The sequence below is a fragment of the Centroberyx gerrardi genome, chromosome 1 (genome assembly GCF_048128805.1).
Source record: "Centroberyx gerrardi isolate f3 chromosome 1, fCenGer3.hap1.cur.20231027, whole genome shotgun sequence".
Lineage (NCBI taxonomy): Eukaryota > Metazoa > Chordata > Actinopteri > Beryciformes > Berycidae > Centroberyx > Centroberyx gerrardi.
Window position 1 is genome coordinate 30,070,292 of NC_135997.1, and position 18,065 is coordinate 30,088,356.

General features: G+C 40.3%; 2 protein-coding genes across 2 annotated transcripts; one reads left to right on the forward strand and one right to left on the reverse strand.

Annotated features, from left to right (window-relative positions):
• The first annotated feature begins 393 nt into the window (after positions 1–393).
• fgf19 (fibroblast growth factor 19) lies at positions 394–2,403 on the forward strand. Its single transcript, XM_071912231.2, has 3 exons — positions 394–595; positions 741–844; positions 2,077–2,403. Exons 1-3 carry the CDS (start codon positions 394–396, stop codon positions 2,401–2,403), a joined length of 633 nt encoding a protein of 210 aa, XP_071768332.1.
• A 4,789-nt stretch (positions 2,404–7,192) lies between these two features.
• On the reverse strand, positions 7,193–15,769 carry LOC139921848 (apoptosis regulator BAX). The gene is made up of 6 exons (XM_071912221.2): positions 15,516–15,769; positions 11,881–11,929; positions 11,390–11,551; positions 9,715–9,847; positions 9,087–9,191; positions 7,193–8,849 (listed from the first exon to the last, which is right to left on the reverse strand). The coding sequence occupies exons 1-6, from the start codon at positions 15,580–15,582 to the stop codon at positions 8,751–8,753; spliced, it is 615 nt and encodes a 204-aa protein (XP_071768322.1). The 5' UTR covers positions 15,583–15,769; the 3' UTR covers positions 7,193–8,750.
• Positions 15,770–18,065: the final 2,296 nt, after the last annotated feature.

Here is an 18,065-nt window from a genome sequence, read left to right on the forward strand (position 1 = left end):
GTGCATTATATGCATGTCGAATTGAACAGTGTCTCGTAAGGATTCTGAAAACATCTTGAGTCATATTGTATGAGGTATATACCTTCGCCTATAATCAAGGCAACGTTAAATTGCCAGAGTTTTGAATGGAGTTCGGAGTGATGTGCTCTCTGTAGACAGAGGACGTCTAACAGGGCCCGGGCCAACAGAGGGCTATGATTTAGTTGGATGCCAAGCAGGGGTGTGTTGTGGTCTGCTTCTGAGAACTGGCTTTGGGGAAGGGGGGTATCTGCAGCTGATAACGGTCACATTTAAAAGGCTGGAGTTGGGTTAGGCTTGTTTTACTTCACACTGCCAACTGGGGAAGCGGTAGGAGAGCCTGCAGAGAGGATTTGACGCACCATGTCTTTGCTAATGTTCACTGCAGTGTCCATTGCCAATGTGCTTTTTGCTGTGGGAGTTGTTTGCTTGCCCCTGGCGGAGCAGGGGCCCCACATCGACCACGGCTGGGACCAGGTAGTCCGGCTCAGGCATCTGTATGCCGCCAGGCCCGGTCTGCACCTACTGATCAGTGGAGATGGACAGATCCACGGCTCTGCAGACCAGACCCTGTACAGTGAGTCAACCACAACACCATCACTTCTAGTTTAAAATACTGCATTAGACTTTAGCAACTGAAAAATAGATATGCTTGTTGATAAGTCACACATGAACAAATTGGAGTAGACCCGGGATTTTGATGATTTTAATTTGAATTGCAGGTCTGCTGGAGATCCGGCCAGTGGATCCAGGCTGTGTTGTCATCAGAGGAGTAGCAACCGCACGGTTTCTCTGCATAGAGGGCAATGGGAGACTGTACTCATCGGTAAGGACTTCTTAGCTGACAGCGTGAATTTATTCCAAAATTAGACGTTCACAAATTAAAAACATTATATTCCCATGTCCTGTATAGCAAATAAAGTGGCGAATAGGCCTATTATAAAATTACACAAAGTTACTATTTAGCCGAAATCAACTCAGTAATTAATTTCCATTTTCATATTGCGCGCTGAATAGTCATATGCCAGGTTTCTGATTTAGATGGCAGTGGAGGTAACAGATAATTTTGTCCTCCACTACATCGTGATTAGCACAAGAGTACAATCCCAGAGATAAACTTTTCTTACACCAGAAAATTACCTTGAATTTCATTTCGTCAGCTATACAGTTGCCCCATAAAATATTCAACCCCTTAAATTTATTGCACATTGTGTTTATTATATCATGCTTGTTATAATAATGATCATGCACTCACATTGTGCTTATGATGCTTTATGAGCACCACTTTAAAGTGTTACCATTAAATCAAATATAGTCTTTTATGATATAAAACAATGATACAACAATGATAAAACTTATTTATTTACTTATTATTAAAGTTACTAGCTATTGCTCATTATATAGCTCTGATCACAAAACAGTGTGCTTTCCCAAAATTTATAGTATTTTAGAATGGAAATCTTCTAAATGATTCCATCAGGTGCCATTGACCTATTGACAGTCCTATTTTTCCTATTTTGTAAATCATTTTACACTTTCAGAAAATACTGCATGCCAGTCAGTCATTCATTCAGGCAGTCGATCGGTTCATCAACCTTTGTCCGGTGTGGTGCAGGCTAGGATGTGTTTGCAAAGTGAAAAACCTGAATGAAAAGATCCACCAGCAGCAACAACAACCTTGGCCTCTGGCTGACTCTCTGTGGCCAGTGTAAACAGCTGTCGAAGAACGTACAGCACAATTTACATACACTTTTTGAGGAAAAAAAGGGGGCCTTTTCTGGACAAATCCCTATGTATACTTGAACAACCCTAACACAGACTGGAGTTTTAGTTCTACAAACATTTTCCTGTGGCAGAGCTTCTCCGGAGGCAGAAATTATCTCATTGGTTGAGTTTTCTTTGCTGTCAAAATAATAATAATAATAATAATAATAATGAATAAATCTTGTTGCTGCAAAAACCCAATTTCCCCACCTGGATCAATACAGTTTAATTTAATCTTATCTTAGTAGTATTAAAATATATTTTCTAAATGTAAATGTCCTCCATGTTACACAGCACACCTACTCCAGAGACGACTGCACCTTCAGAGAGCAGATCTTGCCAGACGGCTACAACATCTACACATCCGACAAACACGGAGCCCTGCTCAGCCTGGGAAACCACCGGCAGAGGCTCCAGGGCCGAGACCGAGGCCTCCCAGCTCTGTCCCAGTTCCTCCCCAGGATCAGCACCCTGGATCCGGGCTTATCCGGTGGTCTGGATGTCCTGGACCAGTCGGAGCAGAGCGCAACAGGAACACAGTATCAAGACACTGTGGACACCATGGACTCCTTTGGAAAGCTCTCCCAGATCATCCACAGTCCCAGCTTCAACAAGAGATGAGACCGCCGACAGCATTGAGACACTTGTGAATCGATGTGTCCTGGTTTGTCTGAGGCCTGCAACCACGCACGTCTCCCTGCATGTTATAAGGCAGTGGAATCAGAGCAGAACCTGGACCAATTCAGGGACTGACTGGACGTCCAGCCTGGTCCAAACCTGGAAGGTTTGCTGCTGCTACGACATCCAGCACTCGCCGTCCGGTCAGATATGGCTGAACAGAATGAGAGCAGTCTGCTACAGAGTGGAGAATGACATCTACTGAATACAATGTTCCATCCTTCCATCTTAAAGTAATGATCCACAACATTTCATATAGATAAATGTCTATTTTGCTACTCTCTATTGATATAACACAATAGTGATTCAACCCTATATTTGGTTCATGAAAGCTTTTCCATTTGCTGTTCTAAACAGCCGGTGTCTGGTAGCTCTTGGAAAAATCCTCCGGCACACAGGAAGTGATGCAATTTATGTTTCCAGTTTGTTTGGAATAAACAGAAGAAGAACTGGGTAGTTAGCAGGAGCAGTGATAGCCACCATGGCTGAACAGACAGAGAAAAGAGAAACTCAAACTGCATCAACAGAAAATCCAAGGAGAAAGACGTCACAGTACTGGCTTAGTTTAGCACCAAAGATGAAGACAAAATATAAAAACAAGAATCTCATGGATTACCATTTTAATGAACAAAGGAAGAAGAACAAGACTTTATGAGGGAACCAGTGTGGAGGATAAGAATGTTGGGAAATTTACTAATATAAGATACACATTCACCATCCACTACACCACTCCCGACATTCAGGCCTGACAAAAAGATGAATGTAAATAAGATTAATTGTAGTATTTATTTAGTTATTTAAATGTCAGCTTGATTGTGAATGCGAGCCTTGTATGTCTTATTGTGCACATCTACATTTTTTGTACATGCTAGCTCATGTTTTCATGTTGCCTTTAAAATATTACATAACAACAATTGTTTGCCTTGTTTGGTAATTACATTTGAAAGGAAATGTTTGACATAGAGCTAATCACGAGTTGTAGAAAGTGATAACCTGCAAAGGAAATCAGTGCCATGAAGTTTAATTTTTCCAATTAAGCTGTGTAATATAGAATAAAGCCATAATGATACAGCACTCAAAGCAGTGTTATTGCGTCTATTTAATGCTCGTCACAAAAAAGAACCTGAGCTTGAAATTATAAGGTTCTATTTTGGTAAAGAGCAGTTCTGAGATATTGAGCAACAAAGCAAAACTGTCATGTAGTGACATCTGTCCTCATAAGGCCTGCAGCCCCATGGTATACTGCACCCCCAAAATACCAAAATTATAACAATTAGAAATTGGATTTTTGAGAGGATCCAAACAGGTTCTATTGGGTTTTATGTGATTTTTTACAATGAGGAAGCCCCAGCTTCAATGGGAAACTGAATGAACATGATTTCAATGGTCAAATTTAATTATCAAGTCCGTTTCGAAGTGCATTAGGTCTACATTGCATCAAATTAGATCAATTTTGGTATATTTTAATTAATGTATTTATATACTACACTCTTTAAAACCTTTAAGTTACATCCTGAGCACTGGCAATCACAGTAATGTCAGTTTCCCCAAAAATTCCAAGAAATGTCATTTCATTAATAGATATCACTTTAAAAACATTTCATCACACAACACAACACAACACAAAACAAAACTTTTTGAATATAAAAATCTAAAAACAATCTATATCAATTCAGTGATATACTGGTCAACATGTCATTGTGTGTATGGCTGCTGTTAGTTGCCCCAAAAGTAAGATAATCTCAATTACTGCACATATGTTTGTAGTACTACTAGAATTTCATGAGGATGATTGGACAACATCTTCATGGCCTTTTTGCTCCTTCAATCCCTGACTCTCATTGTCTGTTTCTTAAATTTTTCTTCCTTTTTTACTGCTGGCAAGTGCTGTCTCACTCCTCTCTGCTGTTCTCTGTCCATCTGTCTCACTCTTTCTCTGTGTTGTTCTGTGCTTCTCCTGCTCTCAACCTGTCCTTAAAAATATTAATTCAATACGTAAGCTAGCCTACACATCTGGGTTAAACCCATCTTTGGAACAACTCACTGTTCTGATAAGAATATTTATTCAACATCCAATTGGCTAACTCAGTGTGTCACAACAGTTTTGGTACACAAACTAAGATGGTAATGACTGGGCAGGAGTTAGATAAAGAGACACAACCTTTTAGGAAGCAATAATGAGTACTCTAGGCCATCTCATGTCAGGCTGTGTAGTCTTAGATAGCTAGTGCATCAGAAAGATAACTGTTCAGTTGGTGAACCAGCAGTTAGTCTTCATTAAGCCTGAAATCCTCGCTTACCCTTCACTGTTATCACGAAAAAGTGGAGTGATACTGTGGCTGAAAGGTAGATTTTGATCGGTCCTTACTGAAACACTGAAGTTTGTGATTGGCTGGGAAATAAAACCTTACAGTACCAATTTCTGAGATAGAAGTTACTGTATTTTTAAATATTTAACCCTAAAATGCTCAGTTAAAAAAAAAAAAAAAAAACACCACACATGCATAAAGTAGGCCTAACATTCAAAGACTAAGAATATGTGGACAACCCAATTTTGATATTAAGGTCAGCAAAAACCTTAATGCCAAGCTCACAATTTACTTTTTACTGACCAAGAAAACTGAATCTGTTTCTTCCAGCTGTGATTTCTGCAATGCATTACTCTCCGTCTCCTCCACTTTTCTTTTTAAACTTTTTTTTTAGTTCTTTTCCAGCAACAGAGTCAGAGTCCTGCTGGTTTTCATTTAGCCATCTAATCAGGGACTGATTTACACCTGGGACACCAGGTGAAGGAAATTAACTGCAATTAACTAGCTGGTAGGATATAAAGCCAGCAGTCCTCTGGACCCCGAGGAGCAGGATTAAGAATCACTGACTTAAAAAATATCCAACTTTTTCAAAACTGAGCAGCCTGAGTATTTATGTGAACCAGAAAACCGAAACATATTACCTGTCCCCTCTGGCTTCCTGTAAATGCAAATTATGTTATGTTACTTCATTAACTTAATTAAGTTATTTTGACTACTTCAGAATTACAAGGCTTTATCTTGCACTCAATTTATCACTAATCTTTCTTCTACTCATTTTGTTAAGCCGATCCGTACTCTGTGCTTACAGGCATGACTCATTCCATGTATTTGGAAGAAAAGACAGACCAAATTCAGCACAACCTACAACCTAGCTTAACTAGCACCTTACCAGCATTCCTTTGTCTTTGTTTACTTCCCTGCAGTTTGTTGTTCACTTACTTCTCTTGTGAACTGCTAATAATAAAATAAGATAAAATAAAATAAAATAAAAAAACACTTTATTTGTATAGCAGCTTTTCAAAAACAGTTTACAAAGCGATTTAGAGTACATATAGTGTTTTGGAATTAAACCCTTCATTTGTGTCCTTTATTTACTGTGAAGCACTTTGTGATACTTATGTTTGTTAAAAGCACTAAACCTGGCTTCAGTAGAAGAAAGTAGAGGTTTTCATTTTTGTAGGTTTACTAAGTTCATGATTAAAGGGTATGGGTGTAGAGTGGGTCCCTAGTCAGGTACCCAAAACTTCGCCCCTAAATTCACCGGACTGTATGTTACAAAATGTGGTCCAGAAGAAGCATGGAGTATCATAGACCCACTAAATCAATGGGAGTATAGAGTTTTCAGGTGATATAACACCCTCTAGTGGCCATATTGGAGGTCCACAGCTCTTAACTGTGAACAGCTGGTTGTGTTTAAACATATGACTTGCAGCAGAAAGGTAGTGTATGCATATCCAAAAAGTACGCCAGGTGCTTGGTATTAGACCTTGAAAATCTATAAAAAAGTAGAAAGAAAATACCCGCACACTGGAATGATGCCCCCTTGGTGTTTATTTGCAGCAGTAACGTTTCGAGGCACGTACAACTTGGCCATCTCAACCAAAGATGCACCGATCACTCAGGATTTCTGGGACCAGTGTGATCGACTGATCACCGATCCAATCACCAATTGAAATTATGCATTTTACCCCCAGTAATAACGGCACATCATGTAAAAGTGCACAGCAAGCATACATAGTAAATTCCAATACAGCACTGTGTTCAATTGTTCTTATGGCTGCATGACATAGTTGGCCTGTCCATGCTCAAACATTGTAATTACATGTTAGTGTGTGCCTGATGACGGAGGTGCTTACCCACCTATTGACACTGGTAGTGCATGAAGTTTATTTAACCATGGCCAATTTAACCATGGCCAAAGTAGTCTCAATGCCACCTCTGTAATAGCCACAATCTAAAAGGTATCTGGAATCTGGTAATAAGTTTTTCCATGTGGTCCTATGGTGCTATGGTTTAGGTGGTGTTAATACATTCAAGCATCCACGGCTCACTAGATACATGCCTGTAGCCTAAGTCTGATTAAAGTGGTAATACTCTAGCTCCTCTGTTGTTTTTTCTTTATTTTGTCGCCATCTTTGTTGCCAAGCGCTCATTGCTGTAGTGTTTCTTCACCTGTCAAACAGTGTGTCCAGTACTGTGACGTCTTTTTCCTTGGATTTTCTGTTGATGCAGTTTGAGTTTCTCTTTTCTTCTGTTCAGCCATGGTGGCTATCACTGCTCATGCTAACTACCCAGTTCTTCTTCTATTTATTCCAAAACAAACTAAAAACATAAAATGCATCACTTCCTGTGCGCTGGAAGATTTTTCCAGGAAAGAGCTACCAGACAGAAGAGCAAATGCAAAAGCATACATGAACTGGATATAGGTTCAATCACTATTGTGATTGTGAGATTTTTATTAAGTACTTAAGAGTATTACTGATTGATGACACATTTTCCGAACAACTGTAAAGCATTTGATCAGATCTCAGAGTCATTCCTACAGTAGCTACAAGTTTAAAAGAATGAAAAGATTAGTGTTTTTTCTTTCTTTTTTTAATTATTCACAGCAATAGAGTCCAATCAGATAAATTTACAACAATAAAGTAATCTTCAGATCACATTAAAAAACACCATGGTGCAGCAGATAAATAGCGCAATTTCCTTCTCAAAAATACAAGATCAATTTGGTAGGAAAAAATACTTGACAAAAGCACATAAGGCACTACAGAACAGCACATAAGCTACCAGCGGTCCCCACATCAAATCATTAGACCTAAACATCTGACCCATCCTGGAATGAGCAAAAAAGACTATTGTTTAGAATTCTCTTTATCCCTAAACCCACTTTCCCAGAGACCTAGAAAAGGCTTTCCCTGTATTCCAAATGTCTTCTCTTTCCCCTCAAGTGTGCAGTTGTTTCATACTGAATCAACTAATTCCTGCTGCAGAATACAGATTATTACACATTTTATATCTACATATGCAGCAGTTTTCTGTACCAGTGCTAAAGAGACTTTGTAGCTGTATCATAAATCTCCTATCAACCACGTCTGGTGCCAACATGGAGGTCCATTGGAGAATTGGCTGAATATCAAATAAATATCTATATAACAACTAGGTTAGAAAAAGACTGTTGTGGAGTGGGTGTAGGTCCATTCAGTAGTCAGAGTGAATAGTGTGATAAGGTAGATTTGTTTCCAAATGTAGGTTACTGTGACACAGTAAACTCTTGTCTTTAGCTCTAGTCTCTACTCCAAAACACTGAGTTGTAGCCTGAGAAGAGTCAGCTCAGTTAGCCTGTTTGTTTGGCTTTGTTAGCTAGCTAACTAGCCAGCTGGCTAATTTAGCAAATCAGCCGATATTGTTAACATCCAACTACTAGCCTGATATCACTACTGACGTGAGATTCTACTAGACACTTCAGCTAGTGTGCAATTCACATGTGTTTACAGGAAAGTGATGGTTAGCTGACCTAGTTAGCTAGCTAACAAGCTGACATTAAACACAAAATCGATATCAGTGTCGAAATGGTCAGTTCCCAGTCAAAAACCACAGAAATTAACCATGTCTATTGAATTCTGTTGAGACAAGTTTAGTCACACATTTAGAAATGCTACCAGCTGTTCACAGCCTCTGCTCAGGACCTCAATTATGGCCACCAGAGGGTGTGTTAGGTCACCTGAAAGTCCTCTATTCTTATAACTCCACAGACGGTGGTCAATAGTTGCACACAGGAGAACTGGCTGTAATTGCCTTTTTTGTCCTTGGACACCTGAGAACACAGGAGGTTCCTCCTCTAAATACTTGACCTCCAGTGGTTTATCAGCAGGAGGCTGAGGAGTGGGGGTATTAAAATCAAGAAATCATGTTTTATTAAAGGTCCAGGCCAAGTTTATCCAAGAGATAGATCTCCAGCTCTGGTTTTGAGGTCTGATGGCCTCAGCGCGTCTTCCTGTAGAAAACAATAGCAGCCACCAATACTACTGATGCTACTATGGCTGCCGTCCTCCACTGAGAAATACCATGGATCACCCCCTCCTAGAAAGAACATGAGAGCAAGATCAAATAAGAGAGAGGAAGTACATCATGAGAGAATGTTGAGAGCTTTGGATTCTACTGATTGGTCTACCCATGAGACCATAAAGCCCTAAACCAATACTCTGATTTCCAATTCATCTGAGACAACAAGTCTAGACTGGAGTGTTGGGGTAAAGTAATAGCACTGAGACATACAATACATTATGGACAGATTTGTGTGGACAGTTCATCACTCACCCAGCCTCCCTGCTGTAAGATCCAGGAGTACAGTTGCTCTCTGATGAACTGGAGAACCCAGCTGATGATGATCCTGATGTTCTCTATATGGTTGGTGGTCAGTGCCTTAGAAACCGAACCAAAAAACACCAGTCAGAACTACTTTTCCGGCTTTCCCTTACTGAAGTCAAACACTTAAGTAAAAAAATGAAGCTGCACTAGGCAAGATTTTTATGTAAAAATACCTCCCATCTTATCAGCCTAAATCATGTAGTGGGGCTGCAATAGAAAAGAGCGTCCCATCCCTACTAATTGAGACACAACAGATTCACCCTATTTGCCTTATTTGGATTTCTCACAAGTATGCATTAATGTTTTATTATTATCCTCCTGGGTTTAAGTGGAGAGTTTTAGTGTCCCATGGTCTAAATGCTATTTCAGAATTTTTTTTTTTTGGCATCGGAATGAAAATGATCAAATTTAAAGAGATTGAGTATCGGCACAAAATATCAGCTATTGGCAGCTTCATTTAAAAAAATATTGGCCTTCAAAAAGCTACAATGATTGATTGAACCCTACATGACAGGCACTGATCTCTGTTCCTCATATGAGACTGTAATATCAGTTTATGGTACGTCCAGCTGGTTACCCTGTAGATGAGTCTGTAGGCCAGATGGAAGAGGGCCACCACTCGACCCCAGTTGATGCCATCGGCAAAGATGCTCCTGGCCACTGTCATGAAGACGTCCTGAGCACAGTTGCCCTGAACCTGGCTGATGAGTCTGACAGGAAGAGATGGACACACGTCAATAGAATAATAATCATCACTAGATAATCGTTCTAAAAATAATCATATGGCTGAAGATGTTTTTATCCATGAGCAACTCAGACCATGAATTCTTTCCCCAATTTCTTTCACCCTCGAAAATTTTGAGACCAACTACTTCTGTTTGAATTCAATTATTTTACCAATTATTTGGCAAGGGTGTAAGTAATGAATTACAATTACTCATTACTCCAATTGAGTAGCTTTGTTTGTGTATTTGTACTTGGGAGTATTTTTTGAAGTTGGTAATTTCTGTTTTACTCCAGTATGTTCTGACTCAATTCTTGGCCTTTGCTACATTTCAAACTGCATCTATTACAGAGTACAAATTTTGTAGGCTCTCCATAAGTGGCACATCAGAAACTGGCCAGTAGTAATCGTAGTGTTGAATGCATGGTATTGATTCATGTTATATTTGTTTATGCACTTAATTTTTCAACCTAGTTTATAGTCTGTCTTCTCATTCATTTTATATTTCATGGGATAGATCATATGCAACAACGCTCTCTTTTGTCAGTAACTTTCACTCAGAGTACATTTCAAAAGAGCTACATCTTACTTTCACTTAAGTCGATTTTTTTTCACCAATAATTTTACTTCTGCTTAAGTAAAATGTCAGCAGTACTTCTACTTCAGTAGGATATTTTATTAGTCTTCTTTGAAACCACTCAAGTTTCAAACTGAAAATCCTCCATGTAGATAACTGGAAGGTTTTGCTTGCTGTTGAGGCCAGTGGGCAAAAGTCTAAGTTTCAATTCCTAGCCTTCACTGGCTGTAATTCCATGCCAGAGAAACCAGCCAGAGCAGGCTATTGCCCACACTCTGGTTAAGGTCTTCTTCAGGTTAATTCGTTTTCATGAACTGTTCATACCCTGCAATTGAGTCTCCCTGTTGATATGAATAAACCAGTTAACAGAATATTCTCCCTCTCTCTTTGACCGAGCAATAGTAGCCTACTTCTAATACAGGGGAAATAAATGATGATCCCAATAGTAATAGTAAATACTATTCGCAGCCATGTTTATTGTTGACATCAAAATGTACTAGTAATGCTGTGCAGGTTCTGAGTTTGCACAGAAGACAGCACGGGGTGGGGTGTATTGGGTTGGGGCTTGATGGGGTGGGGCTTCAATGGCCTCCAGAGGTCAATTGACTTTCTCTGGTATGAACACCAGAGAAATTCAATTTTGGCTTAGTTAAAGTTACAGGGACTGGAATCAGATTTGTTCTGACTAGCCCCAAATTCTCTAACCTCACAGGATGACAGGCTGCCAAAGCTCTGTCCAAAAAACATGCTACCGTACTTGTGAGCGCATGTAATTTTTGTTTACAAGCTCTGGTTAGCTGGTAATTGGGCAGTGCAAACCTTAACAAATCAAATAAAAGAATGCAACAAAGTAAACTTTTCCACTATGGCCCAGACCAAAAATAAACTGTAGGCGTGATTGCATCCTAAGGAAAATGCACCCGTTGTTTTCCTGCATGAGCCACAGTTTACCGTTGGAGCTCAGCATTCCTGTTCATCTCGTCAGCGATCTTGAGCAACTGCTCCACCACTTCTTTTATCTGTGGATCCTGTTGTTCATGTGGCCTTCCCCCCAAGTCCACAGAAGAGACGCGTCGACCAGGGTCCTCTGTATTTATACGTCCAATCACATACCTATAGTACAGAAAACAGTGTGTAGCAGTTTACTTGAAGCAAATTGTGATACATTACAATCAGATTATAAATCCAGTAGAAACAGAGATCAGCCTTTCTTACAGTGTAACCACCAGACAAAGATCAGGAAATTAGGTTCACTTTATCATCATGTCATTAACTATACAGTTGCCCCATAAAGTACTCAAATTCAAATTCAGAGAACAAAAAGATAAAACAGGACCTCCCATATAGCAACAGATGCCTATTTTGTGGATTACTTGAACCCAGAATGTCTTCACCCAGAAAAACAGTGAAAATATTTTAAATAGTGGTCTTGATTGACTTACCCTCTGAGAACCACAGCTCCTCGCTCCATGATGGGGTCATCAATGACATCTGGAAATTTGATAGTATTGATTATTACCCACAAATCCTCAGTTACTTTAAAAAAGTAATATATTAAGTACAGCAAATTAGAGAATTAAAATGCTTTTTGAGGAAATCCATACATTGTTTTCGAGTTTTCTTCACAAAAGCACTCAAATTACCCTCACTGCAAATGAGACGATATTCCATTAATTTGAAAATGTGGGATACAGATGGCTAAAATATTTTTGTCTTTCCTGTCCAGTAACTCAAAAAGTGTGTGCATTTCCACAAGGAAAAGATCAAGCAGCATTATGCTTACCCTGACTATCTTTCATTTGTGATTTCAAGCAACAGATAATAAAATAGGTATACTATATAATACCTGATATATGGTTCTGAAAATCTCTTTGCAGTCCTTGAAAAATGAACTATAGCAATACTGCCCATTTTTGTACACAATATAGCCTAGTGGTAAAATGAAAAAAAAATAACAAAATAAAATATGATCTGTTGTCAGTGATCACAAGGCAGTCAACACCAGTATAATAAATAGAATTGCTATATTTTCAGAACAAGATTCAGCTGTCGTTTTTACAACACACTATTTTTGTAAACTTTTTCTAAACTCATCTTAATAAGGTGGGTAAACCATTACACAAAATTAAAGGTGGAGAATACTGAGTTTGGGTGGTTTTACCCTCCACCAAATCCCTATTTAGGCCTACATGACTTAGTTACTCATTAGTCAATAGTATTATCACATACTTCCTAGTTCTCTGAGTTACCTCCAATATTTATAGCAATGGCAGGATTCAACGGCAAATGTTTCACAGAGGAAGTCAAAAGTCTACTATTCCACCATGAGGAACACTTTGAAATGCATTATCTTGGCCATGTGAAGCTAAAAAAATGGCTCCTGTAGGCTTTTGCAGTAAAACATTTTTATACATCCATCCATTTCTTAAAATAACACAGATTTAAGGAAATCATGGTTATGCTTTGTTCTACCCCAGGTAGGGGTATCTCAAAAACGAAGGTCCTATAGGGAGCGGAAGGTGTCATTTTGCCCCCTGCTGTTTGCGTTCAAAACTGGCTGTCAAAATGAATTGGATGGTTTTCACAATTCATATTACACAACATGAGGTGTGATTACACCTCTATTTGCTGTGAAATTGATCATTATCTCAGTGTCAGTGTTTCAAACGATCTGATGGCATCAAAGAGCAATACTATAGTTTTCATTGAGATGTTTCTAAAATGACTACATATCCTGTCACATCGATGTTACTGCCACTCCAGCGAGCTCCAGCAGCGGAGCATTTACAAATTACAAGTTGCCAATATCCATTAGCTGTCTTTCCCATTTGTCCTTCAGAAATGTGTAATATTTACAGCCATCTACATGAGACGTATGGGAGCAATCCACTGCACCATTTTGATTGCTCTCCCTTGTTTTAGATATGTGGTGCATACAGTGCAGGAACAAGGCTGTAGCTGTAGTTCTTTTGTACAAGTATCTGAACGCTGTTATGGCTTTGCAAGAAAATCATGTTGTTTCATAACATGCATAGCTGATGTGCCTTAGTGTACATTCATAGCTGATTAGTTGCAACTGTTACTAATTATTAAAAATCTGGAACACAGTCAGCAGATGGTGTAAATTGACACTTTCCCTCCATATAGATTTTTTTGCCAGACCGCCGAGCGGGGCCAGCCAATAATAGTATTTGTCCCTAACTGACTGACTGATTGACAGACGACTTGGCACTGGTCTCCCATACCCATCACCATATGCAAGAAAAAACATCCCGTCTCAACACCTTTGCACAACAAATAGGACTGAAAATTAGCTAGAAGAAAACTGAGGTAATGACCTTGAACGCACAAAGTCCCCCACCGATACAAGTAGATGGAACAAACCTAACCACAACAGAAGAGTTTATATATCTTGGAAGCACTGTTAGATATGGAGGAACAGGCAGTGACATCAAAAGCCGACTCAGCAAGGCCAGAAACACCTTCGGAAAGCTGAACAATGTGTGGAAGTCCCCCCGGTACAGCATCAACACCAAGCTAAAACTGTACCAGAGCTGTGTTCTTTCTACCCTGCTATACGGCTCAGAATGCTGGAGAATGACAGAGAGCGACCTCTCCAAGCTGTCAACATTCCACACAAGGAGCCTCAGAAAACTCCTGCATTATCTTCTGGCCTAACACCATCTCCAATCAACAACTACTTGCTCGGACCAATCAAGAGAGCATTGACACCATCATCATGAGAAGGCGGTGGAGATGGATTGGTCACATCATGCGAAGAAAACAGGAGGACATCACAAGAACTGCCCTACACTGGACACCAGAAGGAAGGCGTAAGAGAGGAAGACCCAAAGAAACCTGGCGTCGAACAGTGGAGAGACATCTGAAAGCCCTGAAGCAGACCTGGGGTACCATCCAAAAGTTCACCCAAAACAGACAGGAGTGGAGATCCTTTGTTGCTGCCCTACATGCCAGTAGGCATAAAGGGCAGTAAGTAAGTAAGTAAACTAGGCTTGCCTACTTTACCTTGTTCTCAACCAGGGACATTGTGGGATTTCCACTTTAAGTGTTTCTCTTTTTTAATGAGAGAGGGCAGTCCACTCATTTTTACTTACTTTAGTAACATTTCATATAAATTACTGTTTAACATTATTTATTTTAGTATTTACTATCTCATTGGAGCTTTCAACGTTTCTCTCTTTTTTCGCTTTCAAAGTTTCTCTTTCACATTGTCAGCCTTACTGTGACGTCAGCTTTCCTATGATGTCAGGGGCCACTTTGACAATGGGCTGTCACCCTGTCCTTTAACCCCTAATAAAGTTTACATCATCGCTTTAGATCCCATAGCACAACACATTGACTTACATTTGTATCGTTTTCACGCTATTTTTTGTCTTCGAAAAGATATGTACTAATTCTAAATCAAATGATACTTGAAGTCTTCTCGAAACTTGTCTGGACATTGGCAGGTTTCATAGCCCCGACACTCCGTTCTCTCTTGTATGGAAAGAGTTACGCCAAACTCCATTAATAAAATCTGGCAGTTTAACGTTGCCTTGCTTATCGGCAAACATACATAACCGGTAGAACAAAACTTAAGACCACTGTGTCTTTAGGATTCACTCTTCAATTCGGCATTCATCCAATGCCAACCACCAAATGTTTAACTAATATATCAACTTTTAAAATTGGTTCGCCTGTCATTACTTCCACCAAACCATAGTAGTGGGCAGTAGCGAGCAATGTGAACACATTCTAAAAGTTGAGATTCTGTTGATATTGATGGCTACTTTATGGATTGTCTGTATGCCGAATTTACTAGAAGGCCCTACCAATCCGTGGTAGGTCTTATGTCATGTCCCAACTGGTATGTACATTTGCCAATAAGAAAAACAATAGAAAATGTAGACGTTTTTAAATGGACACTGGCGTACTTCTACCCTCCATACAAGAGAAGGGATCGTATCGGGGCTTGAGGTTTCAGTGAGTCAATGAGGCTTTGTCTGGTCTAGAAGACAGTTTGATATCGCTCATTCGTGTGACATATATGACCAGACAGCAGCTTGACATGGCCTACCTTCCCCACCCACGGCGCCCTGGTCTTCATGTCCTCCTGCTTCCTCCGCTTCCCGACCGTCAGCCATAGCTCCAAACTTTCAGCCGGCTAGGAGCTATAGGCAAAGAAAGACGAAATTAACTATTTGATGTGAACATGTAGCCTATAGCTCAGCCGGTCAAACCAAGTGTTAAATAAAGAAATGTGACTGTTTCGGATGGTCCGTCCGGCGAAAAGATTTTGCCTCCCGCTGAAGAACGAGGAAGTAACACGGAAGCGCGCATACGGACGAGCAGAATACTTGAGATTTACCCACCAGGTTCAGCCAGGGCACACCTCCTGTTTTTTTTTTTTTTTTTTGTACAGCAATGCAACAAGTAGGCCTATAGCCTACATCAAGTATACAGGAAAACACAAAATCACAGAAAAGATAAAATGACACAAGCAAAAGGAAACCAGGTGGCAGAGATCATAAATAGGCCTAGGCCTATTTACATGTCTATGGTAGACAGGCAACAGCAAAGTTTCCGGCATATGTTATACAAACACTAGACTGCAAATATTTACAGTTTTTATAGCTGTGTTCTGTGTACTGTTCACATTCACTGACAAAAATAATGAGACTATGTTTGCTGGAGTTACAAATACAAATTGCCAGTTGCATGGGCTATGTGAAATTTGGCCAAAATAATTGTCAAATTTATCAAATAAAACTGCTTCTCTTCTCTTTGATTGAAGTTGTTAAATCCAAACAGTAGCCTACATTCACTAGGCCTACTGTTCAGTAATAGCGGACTGGCCATCTGTAGCACCAGGAGTTTTCCCGGTGGGCCGCTCAACATTCAGGCCAATGCAACCCCAGGGGGGTTACATCATGGGTTACATCCACAGACCGTAAATACATTCCTCAAATGTATTTCTACCTAAAAATCCTTCACATCTGTCAGCCTCTCTCTCTCCTGCCCGGCGAACTGCTTTGGTCTACTCCAATCCATCAGGCCCCGCCCCTCGCTTCACCTCCTGAGTAGTGTATGATCAAGCATCAACACTTTCTTTCAAATATCTTCGTCGTCATCGACCTAGTTTTCAGGCATGGATACACAAACAAAAAGTAAAAAATGTAAAGCTGGGGCTGAAAAGCTCAGAGACAAGACATTGAAGTCGCTTTAAGTAGATGCAGCCAAAGGCCAAAAACGAACTTTATCTGGCAACAGCACAACGGGGGGTAGTAATGATGTTTTTAGCATGTCTGCGGCCGGGCCCGGTAATAAACCGGCCCAGTCTTCTGAGGTCCAGACTAGCAGCACTGACTTAACGAGAGGGGGTTGTAGCCAATGCAGTGGTCTGTCCACGGACCATGGTCGCTAACACGGATCACTGGTTACTACCACTAGGGATGCTGAAGCTAGTGGTCGGTTGTGGTCCGGACCAGTTAGTGAGTGGTCCGTGGACTGGTCTTTGTGGTCCTAATCCACCTTCTCCCTTCTCTCTCCTTTGGCCATGTAAGAAATCATAATCTTTTGTCTATTTTATCGAGAAATATATTGCCTATATTGTTATTGTTGCACTGTATTTTGCAGTTTGTGTGGTTATAGTAATAGATCTATCTATCTATCTATCTATCTATCTATCTATCTATCTATCTATGCATAGGATATGTTATTAGCTATTTTATTTAACTGTTTCTAAATATGAGCTGAACCAGTGGTCCGTGGAGTGGTCCATGTGGTCCGGACCAGTTGTTCAGTGGTACGTGGTGTGGTCTGGTGGTCCTTGTGGTCCAGTGGTGTGGTCTTTGTGGTCCAGTGGTGTGGTTCTTGTGGTCCAGACCAGTTGTTCAGTGGTCCGTGGAGCGTGAGTGCAGGTGAGTCACTTTTATTTTGAAGACAGTGTTAATAATAGCTAAGTTTATACTGGTCGGTGACAGTGTGGTTAATGACGGACCACTTTGTTACTATCACGGGTTACGTTATGATAGTGTTGGGGAAATTATTCCAAAAAATACCACCACTCACTCTTAGCTCCGACGCATATATGTAGGCTACTCGTATTCAAACAAATTTTGTCACTTTCTGACTTTTGTAAACACTCTAAGCTCTGAAGCAATTAATTTATTGAATAAGAGTAGCCGCATCAGAGCTAAGAGTGTGCGGCGGTATTTTTCGGAATAATTTCCCCCACACTATCATAACGTTACATTTATTGCGCAACCCGCGGTACCAACAACCCGGCCCGTGGTAACAAAGTGGTCCGTCATTAACCACACTGTGTGTAGTGTTGGGTAGTGGGGGGTAGTGCGTTCACCTTTTGCATGTTTGGACTGGAGCAAAACGGTGCAAACGTTGAACGTGTCCCTGGATTGGCAGAGTAGAGCCAATCAATGCAGAGCCAGCTGCGCAGTCTGCTGGTGACGTAGCGAAGCTAGTTACCGGCGGGACTGGACAAAATGTTAAATGCTTAATTTCCTCATATAAGCCAGTCGCCGTTTTGGTGACTTGTTTGCTTCCAGTTTCCGCTGTATTTTGCTAACAGCTAGCAGCACTGGATCAGCAGCTTGCAGTCAAGCGTCCT

What these genes read in the sequence shown, in the direction of transcription:
- LOC139921848 (XM_071912221.2), bottom strand. Translation starts at nt 15,582, where the DNA reads ATGGCTGACGGTCGGGAAGCGGAGGAAGCAGGAGGACATGAAGACCAG. An exon ending in GGGCGCCGTGGGTGGGGAAG is followed by an intron (nt 11,930 to 15,515) that starts GTAGGCCATGTC and finishes TCAAATTTCCAG; the next exon opens with ATGTCATTGATGACCCCATC. An exon ending in GGAGCTGTGGTTCTCAGAGG is followed by an intron (nt 11,552 to 11,880) that starts GTAAGTCAATCA and finishes TCTGTACTATAG; the next exon opens with GTATGTGATTGGACGTATAA.
- fgf19 (XM_071912231.2), top strand. Translation starts at nt 394, where the DNA reads ATGTTCACTGCAGTGTCCATTGCCAATGTGCTTTTTGCTGTGGGAGTT. An exon ending in TGCAGACCAGACCCTGTACA is followed by an intron (nt 596 to 740) that starts GTGAGTCAACCA and finishes TTTGAATTGCAG; the next exon opens with GTCTGCTGGAGATCCGGCCA. An exon ending in ATGGGAGACTGTACTCATCG is followed by an intron (nt 845 to 2,076) that starts GTAAGGACTTCT and finishes CATGTTACACAG; the next exon opens with CACACCTACTCCAGAGACGA.